This window comes from Triticum aestivum, chromosome 3A (genome assembly GCF_018294505.1).
Source record: "Triticum aestivum cultivar Chinese Spring chromosome 3A, IWGSC CS RefSeq v2.1, whole genome shotgun sequence".
NCBI classification, from domain to species: domain Eukaryota; kingdom Viridiplantae; phylum Streptophyta; class Magnoliopsida; order Poales; family Poaceae; genus Triticum; species Triticum aestivum.
This window is the reverse complement of record NC_057800.1, coordinates 726248745-726264280: the sequence shown is the minus strand read 5'-3', so window position 1 is coordinate 726264280 and position 15536 is coordinate 726248745. Positions and strand designations below refer to the sequence as shown.

The 15536-nt window shown below is 44.1% G+C and overlaps 1 protein-coding gene across 1 annotated transcript; it reads right to left on the bottom strand.

The window, feature by feature from the left end:
* Positions 1-15072: 15072 nt before the first annotated feature.
* On the bottom strand, positions 15073-15300 carry LOC123059478 (uncharacterized). Its single transcript, XM_044482043.1, has one exon. The coding sequence runs from the start codon at positions 15298-15300 to the stop codon at positions 15073-15075; it is 228 nt and encodes a 75-aa protein (XP_044337978.1).
* Between the last annotated feature and the right edge of the window lie 236 nt (positions 15301-15536).

The following is a 15536-nucleotide window of genomic DNA, read 5'->3' as shown; positions in this document are numbered from 1 at the left end:
CCGTCGCCAGATCTATCCATGAAGGTTAGATCTTGGGTTTTCACCCCGAAGGAGAGTCCGAGCAAGCTCCAAACAATGCCTCCAACAAGGCTATGATGTATAGCATCACCATTGCCAGATACAACCTATGTAGGTCAGACCTTGAGTTTTCACTCCGGAGCTCGAGACCTTGTGCCGAATAGCACCACCAAACTTGAGTCATCCTGTACTGTCGCCCCCACTTTCAATGAAGAAGACACTGTTGTAAGCTAGACCATTTCGCCTCGTAGCCGTACACGTCCAGAGTCTTGACATGGACATGACCATGCAATCAGACATATTGTGTACTAGCAAAACGACCCGTGCGTTGCAACGGAGAAACTTTTTTTCATAATCTTCACTGGCGATGACCACATTTTATTCACATCTCATCGCATGATTTTGAAAATTTGTTCACAAATGCAAGAAAATGTTTCTTTTTTCAAGTTTATTCACAAATTGAAGCAGTGTTCACATTTTCGAAAAAAAATATCGCGGCTGTAAAAAAAATAGAAAGAATTATTCTAAATTTCAAGAAACATTTAAAAAACACATTATAATATTCCGATCCACCCCGGCAGTTAATTCTTCAAAATCCACGCGGGTATATAGTCACAAAGACTCAGAAGCATTACTGTTTAATTACATAGCTTCGATCATTTGTGAACATTTTTACAAATTTGGAAGCATTTTTTACTATTTACAAAACATTTTTATAAATATGAAAAAATATTGCGAACAGTCTTAAAGCATTTTCTTTTGAATGGGCGAAAAATTCTAGAATAGACGACCATTTTTTAGAAATTGGTGGATTTTTTTAAAATTCACGAAAGCGGTAGATATATAGATTTTTAATCCCATTAATTCCATAGTCGATTCCTTCCCATAAGGGCCTTGCATCACATCAGCCCACAAATCCTGCCCGTGCACGATCCATTCTTGCATCTACGTGAATATCTTTCCATTGCACAATCCTCTATCCATCATTCCTTTAATTCACCCTCCAAGACAGCCAATGATTCCTTTAATCAGCGATCCTGATTGTCTATTTTAGCGATCTTGTTGATACTCAAACTCAACTGCAAACGTATATAAACTGGAAAGAGACGGTCTAAAGAAGCGAGGTGGGACCATTTAACATGAAATATGGTTGTGTGACTCCCTAGCATAAAAGAAGGCCCATTATTGCGGCGATTTTATGCTTTTTTTGCGGTGATTTTATGCTGAGTAGGCCCAGCGGTGCAACACTACATCAATACATACTGTTTTTTTTATCACGGCATACTATTTTAGTGGTAGGATTTTTTTGTACATTGATGCTATATGTATATACGTGCACTGGTGGAGCTCACCCAGCAGCCAGAGCGCAGGCACAATCCCGTTTAAAATCATAGAAATATAGTACAACCTAGTTGTAGCCACAATAATTAGTTGTCTTAGTTAGTTGAAGCATTAAATTACCTATGAAGTAAGAGGTCTTCAATTCGAAACCTTACCTGGCCCTTATTTTTTAACACATCAGTGGGATGTCAATCAGGGACATAGACGGGCCGCAGAGAGCAGGCTGAGGCCCAACCTTTTGCGGCGCGGGAGCGGGCTTAAGTGCGCGCTGCGAACGTGGCCCATGCGGTTTTTCTAAACGTTTTTTCTATAATTTTTAGGACAGACCATAAAAATAGTACCACCTTGGATAGAATATAAATCTCAAAAATATAATATAGGTGAACGGATGAAAAAATTAGCAAAACACACCTTGCTTTATTAGTAGGTATAGATAGTTGGTTGTTGCATTAAGTTACCTATGAAGTAAGAGGTCTTCAGTTCGAATCCTTGCCTGGCCCTTATTTTTTAACACATCAGTGGGATGTCAATCAGGGACATAGACGGGCCGCAGAGAGCAGGCTGAGGCCCAACATGTTGTGGCGCGGGAGCGGGCTTAAGTGCGCGCTGCGAACGTGGCCCATGCGGTTTTTCTAAACGTTTTTGGTATAATTTCTAGGACAGACCATAAAAATAGTACCACCTTGGATAGAATATCAATCTCAAAAATATAATATAGGTGAACAGATGAAAAAGTTAGCGAAACACACCTTGCTTTATTAGTAGGTATAGATAGTTGGTTGTTGCATTAAGTTACCTATGAAGTAAGAGGTCTTCAGTTCGAATCCTTGCCTGGCCCTTATTTTTGAACACATTTTTTTAGGGGTAACTGGGATTTTATTCAAAGCTCATAAAGTTTGGGATACAAGCAATATCAGGCGTAACACCCAGCCACACATGGCGTCCAACAGACAGAGTTGAGGCTCCCTTCGCTAACGAGTGAGCTTCAAAGTTGGACTCTCTAAACTCAAAACAAAAACTAACGGAATCAAAATTAAGACTAGTGTGCTTTATCTCTCTCAGAATCGCCACATAGGACGGGAAAGCTTCATTCTTGATGTCTCTGACCACTTCATAGCAGTCCGACGTGATGGTCAGGTTATGGAGGTTCAGATCTTCAGCTAATGCGAGTGCTTCGCTGCAGGCTAGGGCTTCCAAGGTCGTTGGGTCCGTCAATCCAACCATTACCACTGCTGAAGCACACAAGAAAACACCCGCACCATCTCTGCATATAGCTGCTGCCACCCCTTTCTCTCCCAAAGTTGACAGGCCTCCATCCACATTTATTTTAGCTGAACCATCTGTAGTAGGTATCCATCTTCACTGCCGCTGTTTCATCGCCTGGGGCGCGCTGGTTACTGACTTCTTGTTCGATGCAATCTGAAGCTCTTCCAGATAATTATTGATGAAACCCATAGTGGTTAGTGGACTCTGGAATTGATTGTCATGAATGGCACGCCACCGCGCCCACCATATAGCCCACATGGTAATCAGTACACGCGCCAGCTCTTCCTCCTTCATTGTATCAAACAACCAGAAGATCCACATCTTTGCATCGTCTGTTTGGTTTGATATAACATGCTCCAAAGTTCCTTCATCCCCTAACGCCCAAACACATCTCGCCATCCGGCAATTCATGAGGGAGTGTCGCCACGTATCAAGAGCATCATTGCATATAGAGCACACGGGCGAGCCTGTCATCTTCCTCTCATGCTTCAACGTGCCCGTCGGGATCGATGTATGTGCCAGCCTCCAAACAAAAATACGGACTTTTGACGGGATCTTGACATTCCAGAGCGACGACCATGATTTCTTCGTTGCTTGTGTGTCAGATGTGCTCGGTCTATGCTCTAGCCAATCTTCTCGTTGCTTCTTCACAGCACAAAGCATCTTGTACCCCGAACTCACAGAGAAAATCCCTCTTTCTCATAATGCCACGCATAAAAGTCTTCCTGAACTCTTGTGCTTATTGGTATGTTCAGAATTACTTCCACATCAGGCGCAATAAAATGTTCCTGCAACACTTGTCTATCCCAGGTTCTGGTGGTCGGATTTATCAACTCCGATACTTGCTGAGGTGGGTTATCAGACCGTGCACAGATTGGTCTCAGCTTATAATTCCTCGGTAACCAGCTTTCAGACCATATATGCGTGGTTTCGCCCGTTCCTATCCGCTTGATAAGGCCAAGCGAAAGGGTATCTCTTCCTTCCAGTAACGAGCGCCAAACCTGTGATGGGGATGTACCCAGGGTGGCGTCTAAAAGATGACAATTGGGAAAGTATCTGGCTTTTAACACACGGGCACTCAACGAGCCAGGTTCTTGTATTATTCTCCATGCTTGGCGAGCTAAGAGCGCTAGGCTGAAAAGCTCAATATCCCTAAACCCCAAACCTCCCATAAATTTGGGCAAGGTCATAGTTTTCCACGACACCCATGCTGTTTTGCGTTCTCCCTTCTTACTTCCCCACCAAAACTTCCGGATTAATCCGTTGATATGCTCACATAGACCTCGTGGGAGTTTGAAACAAGCCATGGAGTACGTCGGAATTGCTTGTGCCACGGATTTGATAAGAACTTCCTTTCCCCCCGCGGACAAGCATTTGGCCATCCACCCTTGAACATGCTTCCATATCCTATCCTTTAGGTATCTAAAACAGCCCTCTTTTGCCCTTCCTACATCGGTTGGGAGGACCAAATACTTCTATGAGAGTGCCTCATTCTGAACCTCCAGAAAAGCCTTTACATCATTTCGAAGAGATTCTGCAACTCCCTTACTAAAGAAAATCGAAGACTTACTCACATTTATCCTCTGTCCCGAAGCCTCACAATATCTCCTTAAGAGATCACGTACCCGTGTTACACAGTCCGTGGATGCCTCGAAAAAGAGCAAACTGTCATCGGCAAAAAGGAGATGACTAACCACCGGTGCCGAATCTGCAACAGCCACGCCTCTTATTCCTTCTGATTTAAGCAAGCAAGATAAACCCTCGGCCGCCAACAGAAACAGGTAGGGGGATATAGGGTCTCCCTGACGTAGCCCCCTTGACGGGTTAAAAATCTCCAAACGTCCACCGTTAAATAAAACCGAGAAAGTTACTGATGAAACACAACGCATCACTGTGTCGGTAAAGCGAGTACTGATCCCCAGCTTCAACATGACGGCTCTCAAGTAACTCCACTCCAATCTGTCATAAGCCTTCATCATATCTAGCTTGAGTGCACAAAACCGGTTACCCTTGACCCTCCTGGTCTTCATATAATGCAAACATTCATAGGTTGTAATGAAATTGTATGTGATTAAACGCCCAGGCACGAACGCCGACTGCTCTTCAGAGATCACCTCGGGAAGAATATGCTTCAGCCTATTTGCCAAAACCTTAGAAGTGATCTTGTAGATCACATTACATAGGCTTATCGGCCGAAACTGTCCTAGATTTTTTGGACTCAATATCTTGGGTATTAACACGATGAACGTACTATTTATCTCCTCCGGGGAATCCTCTCCTGCAAGCACTCTTATGGTCATGCTTGTCACCTCATCACCACACAACTCCCAATGCCTCTGAAAGAAATGCGCGGGGAATCCATCAGGCCCCGGTGCCTTTGTCGGGAACATCTGAAAAAGTGCTTCTTTCACTTCCTCTTTCGTGTATTCCGCATTGAGGCGAGCGTTCAAATTCGCTCCAACCTTCCGAGGAATGTGTGACAGAACCTCCTCCATACCTATCGTTCCTTCTGATGTATAAAGATTTGAGTAGAAAGCGGTGGCCATATCTGCTAGCTCACCAGGGTCCGAACTGACCGATCCATCGCCCCTTTCCAGCTTGGAGATATTGTTCTTGGCTCTCCTCCCACTAGCCTTTCGCTGGAAAAATTGTGTGTTACTATCGCCCTCAGCCAGCCACTGTATGCGAGAGCGTTGCCTCATCATAATTTCCTCACGATAGCATAACTCAATCAGTTCCTCTTGTACCTTTTTCTCCTCCATTCCTGGGCCAACTCGAAGGGGATCCTCCCTGAACTCTGCTAGTCTCCTCCGCAGCCTTCTTAACTCCTGGCGTACTGATCCAAAGGTGTTCTTACCCCAGCGAGCAAAGGATCCAGCAACCCTCTCTAATTTATTTGCCAACTCCGCCACATTGGCTGCGGGCTGTCCTTCCGTCCACACTTCCAGCACAAATCCCTCAAAACGGGAGTCTGACTCCCACATACACTCATAACGAAAGGGTCTTTTGAGTGCAATGTGTATATTATTTGCTTCTAGCTCATTGTATAACAGAATGGGGCAATGGTCCGATTTCGCTGCAGTCAGGTGCTCAACACTCGCAAATGGAAACATTGCGGACCAACTTGGAGTGCCCAGAGCTCGATCAAGACGGACCCTGCAGTAATCTCCTCCTGTCACTCGTTTCTCGAAAGTCCAATCCAAACCCTTGTAACCCAAGTCAGCTAACTCGCACACATCCACCGCCTCTCTGAAACCAGTAATCTGCGCACTGTCACGTTGATTCGGCCCCATCTGCTCTTCCGGTCTAAGGATTTCATTAAAGTCCCCAATACAAACCCAAGGGAGAGTGCTTTCTCCCCGCAAAATTTTCATCGTATCCCATGTTTTATATCTGAGACTCCTGTTGGCTTCACCATAGAAAACAGATAGACGCCATTGATCCTTGCCCGGTTCTGTTACAAAAGAGTCAATGTGTTTTTGGATTATTTTTTAACACATCAGTGGGATGTCAATCAGGGACATAGACGGGCCGCAGAGAGCAGGCTAAGGCCCAACTTGTTGTGGCGCGGGAGCAGGCTTAAGTGCGTGCTGCGAACGTGGCCCATGCGGTTTTTCGAAACGTTTTTGGTATAATTTTTAGGACAGACCATAAAAATAGTACCACCTTGAATAAAATATAAATCTCAAAAATATAATATAGGTGAACGGATAAAAAAATTAGCGAAACGCACCTTGCTTTATTAGTAGGTATAGATAGTTGGTTGTTGCATTAAGTTACCTATGAAGTAAGAGATCTTCAGTTCGAATCCTTGCCTGGCCCTTATTTTTTAACACATCAGTGGGATGTCAATCAGGGACATAGACGGGCCGCAGAGAGCAGGCTGAGGCCCAACCTGTTGTGGCGCGGGAGCAGGCTTAAGTGCGCACTGCGAACGTGGCCCATGCGGTTTTTCTAAACGTTTTTGGTATAATTTTTAGGACAGACCATAAAAATAGTACCACCTTGGATAGAATATAAATCTCAAAAATATAATATAGGTGAACGTATGAAAAAATTAGCGAAACGCACCTTGCTTTATTAGTAGGTATAGATAGTTGGTTGTTGCATTAAGTTACCTATGAAGTAAGAGGTCTTCAGTTCGAATCCTTGCTTGGCCCTTATTTTTTAACACATCAATGGGATGTCAATCAGGGACATAGACGGGCCGCAGAGAGCAGGCTGAGGCCCAACATGTTGTGGCGCGGGAGCGGGCTTAAGTGCGCGCTGCGAACGTGGCCCATGCAGTTTTTCTAAACGTTTTTGGTATAATTTCTAGGACAGACCATAAAAATAGTACCACCTTGGATAGAATATCAATCTCAAAAATATAATATAGGTGAACGGATGAAAAAATTAGCGAAACACACCTTGCTTTATTAGTAGGTATAGATAGTTGGTTGTTGCATTAAGTTACCTATGAAGTAAGAGGTCTTCAGTTCGAATCCTTGCCTGGCCCTTATTTTTTAACACATTAGTGGGATGTCAATCAGGAACATAGACGGGCCGCAGAGAGCAGGCTGAGGCCCAACCTGTTGTGGCGCGGGAGCAGGCTTAAGTGCGCGCTGCGAACGTGGCCCATGCGGTTTTTCTAAACGTTTTTGGTATAATTTTTAGGACAGACCATAAAAATAGTACCACCTTGAATAAAATATAAATCTCGAAAATATAATATAGGTGAACGGATGAAAAAATTAACAAAACGCACCTTGCTTTATTAATAGGTATAGATATAGATATAGATTACGAGGTGCAAATCAGAGCATGCTTGCGGGTATCAGCAAGGTTGCCAAGGCTGCCAAGAGCCCATCTAAAAGGCCAGACAGCAGCCCCAAGGCGTCCGCGATGTTCGGACGTAGCCTGCAGAAATAAAGTCATGGGAGCTGCCAAGAATCCACATGGGGCAATCCAGCAACCCGCCACGTCTTCACTGAAGCCAGTCGATGGCGATTCAGGATGACATATCGAACATTCTGGTTGGCGGAACTGGTAGGGAGGCCTCATCGAGACCCAATCACCCGCCCTTCGCTGCCATGTGCGATGCTTGCGTCATCCAGTCGTTGTTGTAGGCGGTACGCCTCTTGTCTCCGTCATCGTGCAGGAGGCCGGGCGTCTATGTACTCGTGTTGATCCAGCACACCTTGTGTCCGCCACCAACGTCAGATGCCTGCTACAGCAAGACCATCCAATAAAGGGCCACCACCGCAGGGCATGTTGCCGTCGCGATGCGTTGCCGAGGACGACGGCCGGTGCCTAAAGGCTTGGCGCCGCCTGCTTGATCTGCTATGGACGGATCTGAGGCAACAACAGACCATGTTGGCAACTTCGAGCCTTCCTTGGCCTGATCTGGCCGAGGGTAATCAACAGGAGGCCGATCTGAGCGAGCACGAGATCATGTAGACGACCACCAGTCAACCCCGATCCGATCTGGACAACAGGAATCAACATGATGCGTCGACGGGCTCCGGGACAGAGGGTCGCGAGCGGGGGAGGTGAAGGAGAGGAGAGGAGTCGATCTGGAGGACGGATGTGAGGCAGCAACTGGCGTAGGCTTAGTCTTTGGCTCTTTGCTCGCACGCCCTAGAGAATTAAGTCAAGCAAGGAGAATAACAATCCAACAAAAAAGTAGGCAAACATTGATTATCCCAAAATAACAATGAACATAATCTCTCTATATGTTAAAAAGGAACACATGTAATTCGGATAATGAAATACAACCAACCATCAATGAGTGAATCATAGGCTAATAGAAAAACCTATAGGATTGTACGTGTGCATTATTTTTCTCCGTTAATCCAATACTCCCTCTGTCTTAAAATAAGTGTCTCAAGCTTAATGCAACTTTATATTAAAGCTAATACAAAATCGAGACATTTATTTTGAGACAGAAGGAGTGTTACGGAAGACCGGGACGAGAATGGAAGGGGAAGTGGGGCGTCGTGAGGGCAGCCCGGTCAAGGTTGCTCCTTTTCTTCTCTTTCTTCTCCTCCTTTACAACCTGCTGCTTCTTGTTCTTGCCACTGTGGCCGGAATCTTTAGCAGCCGCTGACTAAGAAGACGGCGACGACGATGATGTGTTCTTTGGGAGCACCTGGACATCTGAACGGCTACTGCAGGATCCCATGGCTGCCCTGGTAGCTAGTACATCACTACCTTTTGATCTTTTCTTCTCTTACTTCTCTCTTTCCTCTTCTCTTCTCTGCCAGTGATTCGTGTGTGTGTTTCTGTTGGAAAAGCAGGGCTCCTGATGAGGACAGCCAGCTCCGACCTTCCAGCAAGGTTCGCTGCTCACATTCGAGCACATGGTGGCCTGCACCTGCACCCGTCGCAACGACAACGATTTTGCCTTCCATCGACAGTGACACACCCACGTGCCACATACGCATGTCGCACGACAGCAAGTGTCTGACGAGTGGGCGCCTTGGCTCTCATGGTCCACCTGTTAGTCGTGTTGTGGCGCTGTTGGTACTTGCAGTCTACCGGGGCCTGTTGAATTTTTCTTGGTATTAGGCTATTAGCTGATACTGTAGTAGGATACTGGTGGTCATGCAACACTGACCGACGGCTCAGCACTGAGGTGAGGTTGCTTGGTTGGCAAGGTCCCAATGATAAAGACATTCAGTCGTTTTCTCTATTTTCTAGGGAAAATGATTTTATTCGTGTGGAGTAGAATGAAGACCTGTCAATCAACTCCCGGGTTGGAAAGTGGGAGGAAGCAGTTTGGTTTTACCATGTGTCTTCTATCAACTTCTTTATTATATGGGAAATGTTTACGAACGATGCACTGGCCGAAGCTTCGGCCGGTCCCACGCATGCCGCTTGATCGGGTAGCGATCCAGCGCTTCCGCACCTCCCGATCCACGTTTTTTTTCTTGGCCTATCACGTGGCCTTGACCCACCACGTTTACTCGGTCAGCTCTTTTTTCACCAACCGCTCAAACTGTCGGGTGAGAAAAATATCTACAACCGCAGACGGACGAAGTTACATCCGTTTTTTGCTGCAACAACGCCGATTTTTGCTGCAACTGCCGTTGTCTTTTGCTACGACCAGCGTGTTTATTTGCTACATCCATTTTTTTAATGGTGATGATTGGTGACCGGCGTTCGTGCAGATGACTGGGACAACGATTTTTTGCTGCAACTATCGTCGGATTATGCTACAACTGACGAAGAAATTTGCTACATCAATTCATGGCAGAGATGCATCCGGGACAACAACAACGATGATTTTTTGTTGCAAATGTCGTTGTCTTTTGCTACCACCAGAGAGTTTTTGCTACATCTATCTTAATGGTGATGTTTGGTGGCCATCATTCGTGCAACCCGTGCAGCGAACGTCGACGATGGAGAAAAGCTTCAACTATCGATTTCTTGCCCAAATGAAAAAAGCTGCAACCGTTTACATGAAAGCTTCAACCCTACATTTAAAAAGCTTCAACCCGTTTACATAAAATTGCTGGAACCGGCTTTTCTTCCTCGACGATGGCCATGGCGTCTCTCTGTAGCAATTTTTTTTGCACTCTAGGTTGAAGCACCGTCGTCGCCATTGTTTTTGCCAGTTGCAGCTTCCTCGCAGCATGGTCACGACAATTTTTCGCTGCCGGTTCCAGCAATCGGTGTCTGGCAGTCTTTCGCCGTTGAAACAAATTACGTTGCCGCTTCCACTACTGCTCTGGCCGGTTGCAACTTTCCTGGCGGTCGGTTCCAGCTTTTGATAACCACGGTTGTAGCACACCCCCGGTGATCAGTTCCAGCATACATCGACACAGTCGCGTATTTTGCTGGGACCGGCTAGAATATTTGCTACGATCCGGAGACGGCGAGCATTTGTTCTTGCTGGAACTGGGCGATTTTTTTGCTGGAACCATACATTTGTTTTGCTGGAACTACGATATTCTTTGGATTTGCTTTGACTCGGTGTAATTTTTCTGTTATGTGGAAGCGGAAGCGGAACCATGTTTTTTTTGCTACATACGTGCCCCTTTTTTGCTGGAACCACTAATGGTTTTTGCTGCAACCAGACAGCCCCGTGCTGGAACTGGCGACGGCGGCAGCGGCCACCGACGGCGACGGCGGCCGTGCTTTTGCTCCAACCGGCGAGAACGACAGCTACCTCCGGCAATGACGGGGCCTTTTTTTGCTGCAACCAGCAACTGCGCCAGCTACCACCAGCGACTGACGGATGTTTCTGCGCGCGGCGACGAGGAAGACAGTACCAGCAGCGGGCCGAGCCATTGATCCGAGAAGGGGATGGCGTTCACGACAGCGCCAGACTTCGCGACCATGGTGACGACCACTTGTGCGGCGAAGGGAAGTGCGTGTAGCCAGCGGTTGACTTTTTCAGCGAAGGCAAGGAGAGAGACGCACTAATCAGACGACGCTAATCACGTTTATCGGATGGCTAGAGCTCGACCGGCCCAAACTTGGGCCGGTGCGCCGGCGCCTAGCACTCACCTTATTATATGGAGAAATATTACGGTTAATATATTTTGATGAGTTGGATTGAACAAATTCACCACATGTACTTATTTCAGAGAATTGACCGGTATATGGTCCGAACCTATGAATCGGTTGTACATGTTGTTTTTGGTCATCCATAAAAAGGCGATGTTCACAAGCGATGTGATGGATGTGTTCACAAATTTAACGGCTAATGCACTTGTTCAAAATGTATGAATATAGAGATGGCATGCAATAGTGTGAGATATGGTTATCGACACCCAAAAACAAGAACAAAAAGAGCACTCGGGGAATTTATTTTTACTTTTTCATTATGGTCAGGTGACTATTTTCATATCAAGTCATGGGAACACCATACTATGAAAAGGGGTTATATCGAAAAGTCTATGGGGATGGTTGGTGGCTATGAGCAGGTGGGTATGCTCCTCTTCTTCGCCCGACTTGAATAGAGTCGATGGATCTGAGGTTCGATGAGCACGTGCGAGGTCCACAATGATTCAGTCTCGCCATTCATGGCAAGCCGCTTAATCAACTCACAACACAAATTGTTCTATTATGATGCTTGATTGATCCGGATGATACATGCAGGCTTAGTTGTCTCCGGCAGGACTTTGACGAGTACTACTGGCCACGACACACATTAAAGGTGTGGAGAACCCCGAGAGATTATTTATATTTTTTTAGGCTATGTCCACGATTGTTTCTGTCAGTTTTGTTTTTTTAGGCTCTATACACACTGTCTTTCTAAATAAAAAAGTGTAGACGGTTAAGTTTTTTTGCCAATAATTGATAAGTTAAATGAGTTCGGAATTTTAGGTGAAAAACACATTTTGATTACGGGATGACACAATCCCATCTAAATATTATTAGCATCTTGATTTGGCTTTCATCCCATCTTTTCTAAAAAAAATCAATATACTCTCAGCCGTCGGTCCTCTCGTCGCCATGATGATCCCCGCATTATTAATCAGGAGTTGTGTCCAATGAAGTGATAAATTCAACCGTTGTAACCGAGAAATGGAATACTACATACTTATGACACAAACAAATAAATATATTTTTAATACAAAAAATGAATACTTAAGTTTAACTCTATCATCCATGTTAATTATTTTATACTAAACATCTTTACTTGGTCGTAACTCATATTATCACTGAACAAATAATTTTTACTAAATCATTTTTATGTATGCTATCTTTTTGGAACATAGATAGGGATTATTAATGTAATCACATCCATGTATATTGAGGTTATATATTTTTTTCACACAATCATAATATTTAGTACTATGTTGCTATGCTAAGCTAAAACTATATTTTTGTGAAAATATGTTAGCTATCAACTATCTTAGAATTCCTGGAAAAACTTTTGTTTAAAATATTTCACCCTAAATCATAACATACCAAATCTATCACAATACTCCACAAATTATTTTATGCCCCTTAACGTATTAGGATATGCTTATACTTGTCCTTGTCCATATGATCCAAATTTGATACAATGTATTAAAGTAACCAATAACTTGATAAAGGTTCAACTAAAAGGAGAATTCTAGAGTGTATTAGATGTCATCAGGTGGTCTGTTCTTGAACCTTCTGAAACCATCGCTCATTGGCAACACTTGTTTCTTGGTCAAATGTGTGTTCTTATTTCTTGGCAAAAAGGAGTGTGGAGGGTCAGTAATTGCCCATCAACACTTGCACCCTCTATACATGGTAGCAAAATCATACCATTCACATATTTTCAGTATTATTTTCAAACTTGTAAACATCTTTTCACTTTTTGTTAGATACCATGCACTGTGGTTTTCAAGAGGCAAATTACCGCTCTTTGTTCAAGTGGCACTTACTGCCATTGGAACAACAATGGTAGGATGCATCACAATCCTTAAAAAGGAGGGCGACTAAATCCACATGGGAGATTGGATTTCCTTTATATTATGACTTTGCAGTATCATATTCCCTGTGCTGGTGTGTTTAATTACGTAATTCATTGTCTTTTTTTTTCCTACTTTGGGTATTTTATAACCTTCCTGCAGTAGTGTAAATATGTTGATATGCTGAATTAAAACAATATTTTATGTAAAAACATGTTTAGTTATCAACTATGTCTTGGGATTTCTAGAAAATACTTTTGTTAAATAGATCTCACCCTAAATAATACCTAACCAAATCTACCACAATACTCCACAAATTATTTTATTGTGCTTAACACGTTAGGATGTGTTATATTTATTCTTGTCCATAAGACCCATAAAGTTTAACAATTTTGATACAATATATTAAAATAACCAATAACTAAATAGAGAATTCTTGAGTGTATTTGATGTCAACAAGTGGCATGTCCTCAAATCTTCTAAAACCACTGCTCCTTGGCAACACTTGTTTCTTGGTCAAATGTGAGTTTTTATTTCTCGGCGAGAAGGAGTGGAAAGGGTCAGTTATTACTCATCATCACTTGCACCCACTATACTTGGTAGTGAAACCATACCATTCACATATTTCCAATACTTTTTTGAAACTTGTAAACATCTTTTCATTTTTATCTAGACATCGAGCGCGATGGTGCTCAAGAGCCAAATTGCCGCTCCCATTCAGGTGGCGTTTGCTACAACTTGAACAACAATGGTATGCGGCATCAGGATCCTTAAAAAGGAGGGCTAATGCTTTATTTGTACGTGATTTTTTAGTCTATTTAGAGTTTGTGTTCTGCTCAGGAAGGAAGGGGAGGCGGGAACGACTCCCTGAAGATGGAATAAGGTTCTCACCACCTAGCCCCAGTCCCAGGGGTGCGTCTTGCATCATCGGAGAGCGTGTGGAGGTGTGTCTCTGCCGGATCTCATGGGATTCAGTCAGTTTTGTCTTTGGTTAATCCGTGTGGATCCGGGCTTCGTTCTTATGCATTCTCTTGTCTACATGTTAGATTCTTCCAATCTACGCTTCTCTTCATCGGCAACATTTTTTGTTTTGGTGTGTTTGTTCTTTAGGGCCTTAGCACGACGATTTCTCAACTGCCTACTACGACAAGTTTTTCCTGGCTTCAGCGAGAGAGGGGGATGACGGTGGCGCGCCTTCGCGGCTTGCTCTAGTGTTTATAGTCGTTGCTAGGTGGTCTACGAACATGGATGTAATTTTTGTTAATTTTCATGTTCTTTGTACTCTCATGATGTTTGATAAATAGACTACAAGGCTGGCACAATGGTCCTGGTCTTTCTAATTTTGCTGTCAGAATGCAAGACAATTCCAGTGTTGTTTCGGTAGTTACCCTTCAAAGTTAAATCTCCTTTGTGCATCATGTAAAGAAGATCCATTTTTTTTAGAGAAAATCATTGTGACAAACCACATTATATAGCGATCTCTGGTGCTAGATTTCGGCAATGAATTTTACTGTGAAAAACATCTACCTAACCATCAACCAATCCCCAACCAAGGAAAAAAGATTCATCAGCCAATCCTTTGTTGGCTTTGTCCATGTCATGTTCAAGTTAACAAAGCGGAGCTGTTTGGTTGTATCACTGCACTTCCCCAAGTAAAATAATTTCATTTCGACTTCTCTACTATTTTTTGGGTACAACATTTTCATTTGCTTTTGCCTGGTTCTTGCTCACATCCGCACCTTCAGCAGGAAAAAATAGGATAAGGTTTGCTCGTTCAATCTGGTCAATTAAGTCAAACGAGGGGAATAATATTCCAACAAAAGAAGTAGGGAAAAAAATATATTATCCTGATGGACAATGAACTCTGGTATAACACACCTGTAATTTGGATATATTGATACAACCAACCCGTCAATGAATAAATAGAACACATGGCCACACTACAAACCTCGAAACTTCAACGGGACAATGGAGCTATGCATCCTAAGTTCCAGACTCCGCCGTAGACTAATAAGAGAACACACAAGATCGTATATTTCTATGAAATACACTGCTGTTCTCGGCTAATTTATCACATGAGACCGGGTCGAGAATGGAAGGGGAGGCGGGGCGTTGTGAGGGCGGCCCGGTCAAGGTTGCTCATCTTCTTCTCCTTCCCCTGCTCCTTTACACCTTGCTGCTGTTTCTTCTTGCCGCCATCACCGGAATCTTTAGCAGAAGACGAGGAGGATGAGGAGGAGGAAGTGGCGGTGTTCTTGGGGAGCACCTGGACATCCGAAGGCCCACAGCAGAACCCCATGGCTGCAGCTAGCAAGCTCGCCTCTCTTCTATGCTTTCTCTCGCAGCTCACTCTGTTCTTCAGCAAATGAAAAACTTAGCTGCTCTGTTTTAACAAACTGGACCGTGTGCGTTTCTGTTGGAAAAACTTGGTTCCTGCCGAACTTTTTATACTGTGGAGAGGAGTGGCTCGATGCAAACTTGCAGCGGAAGGTTTCTACGCTCCCTAAATTTAAAATATAGGGGGGAGATGCGACA

What these genes read in the sequence shown, in the direction of transcription:
- LOC123059478 (XM_044482043.1), bottom strand. Translation starts at nt 15,300, where the DNA reads ATGGGGTTCTGCTGTGGGCCTTCGGATGTCCAGGTGCTCCCCAAGAAC.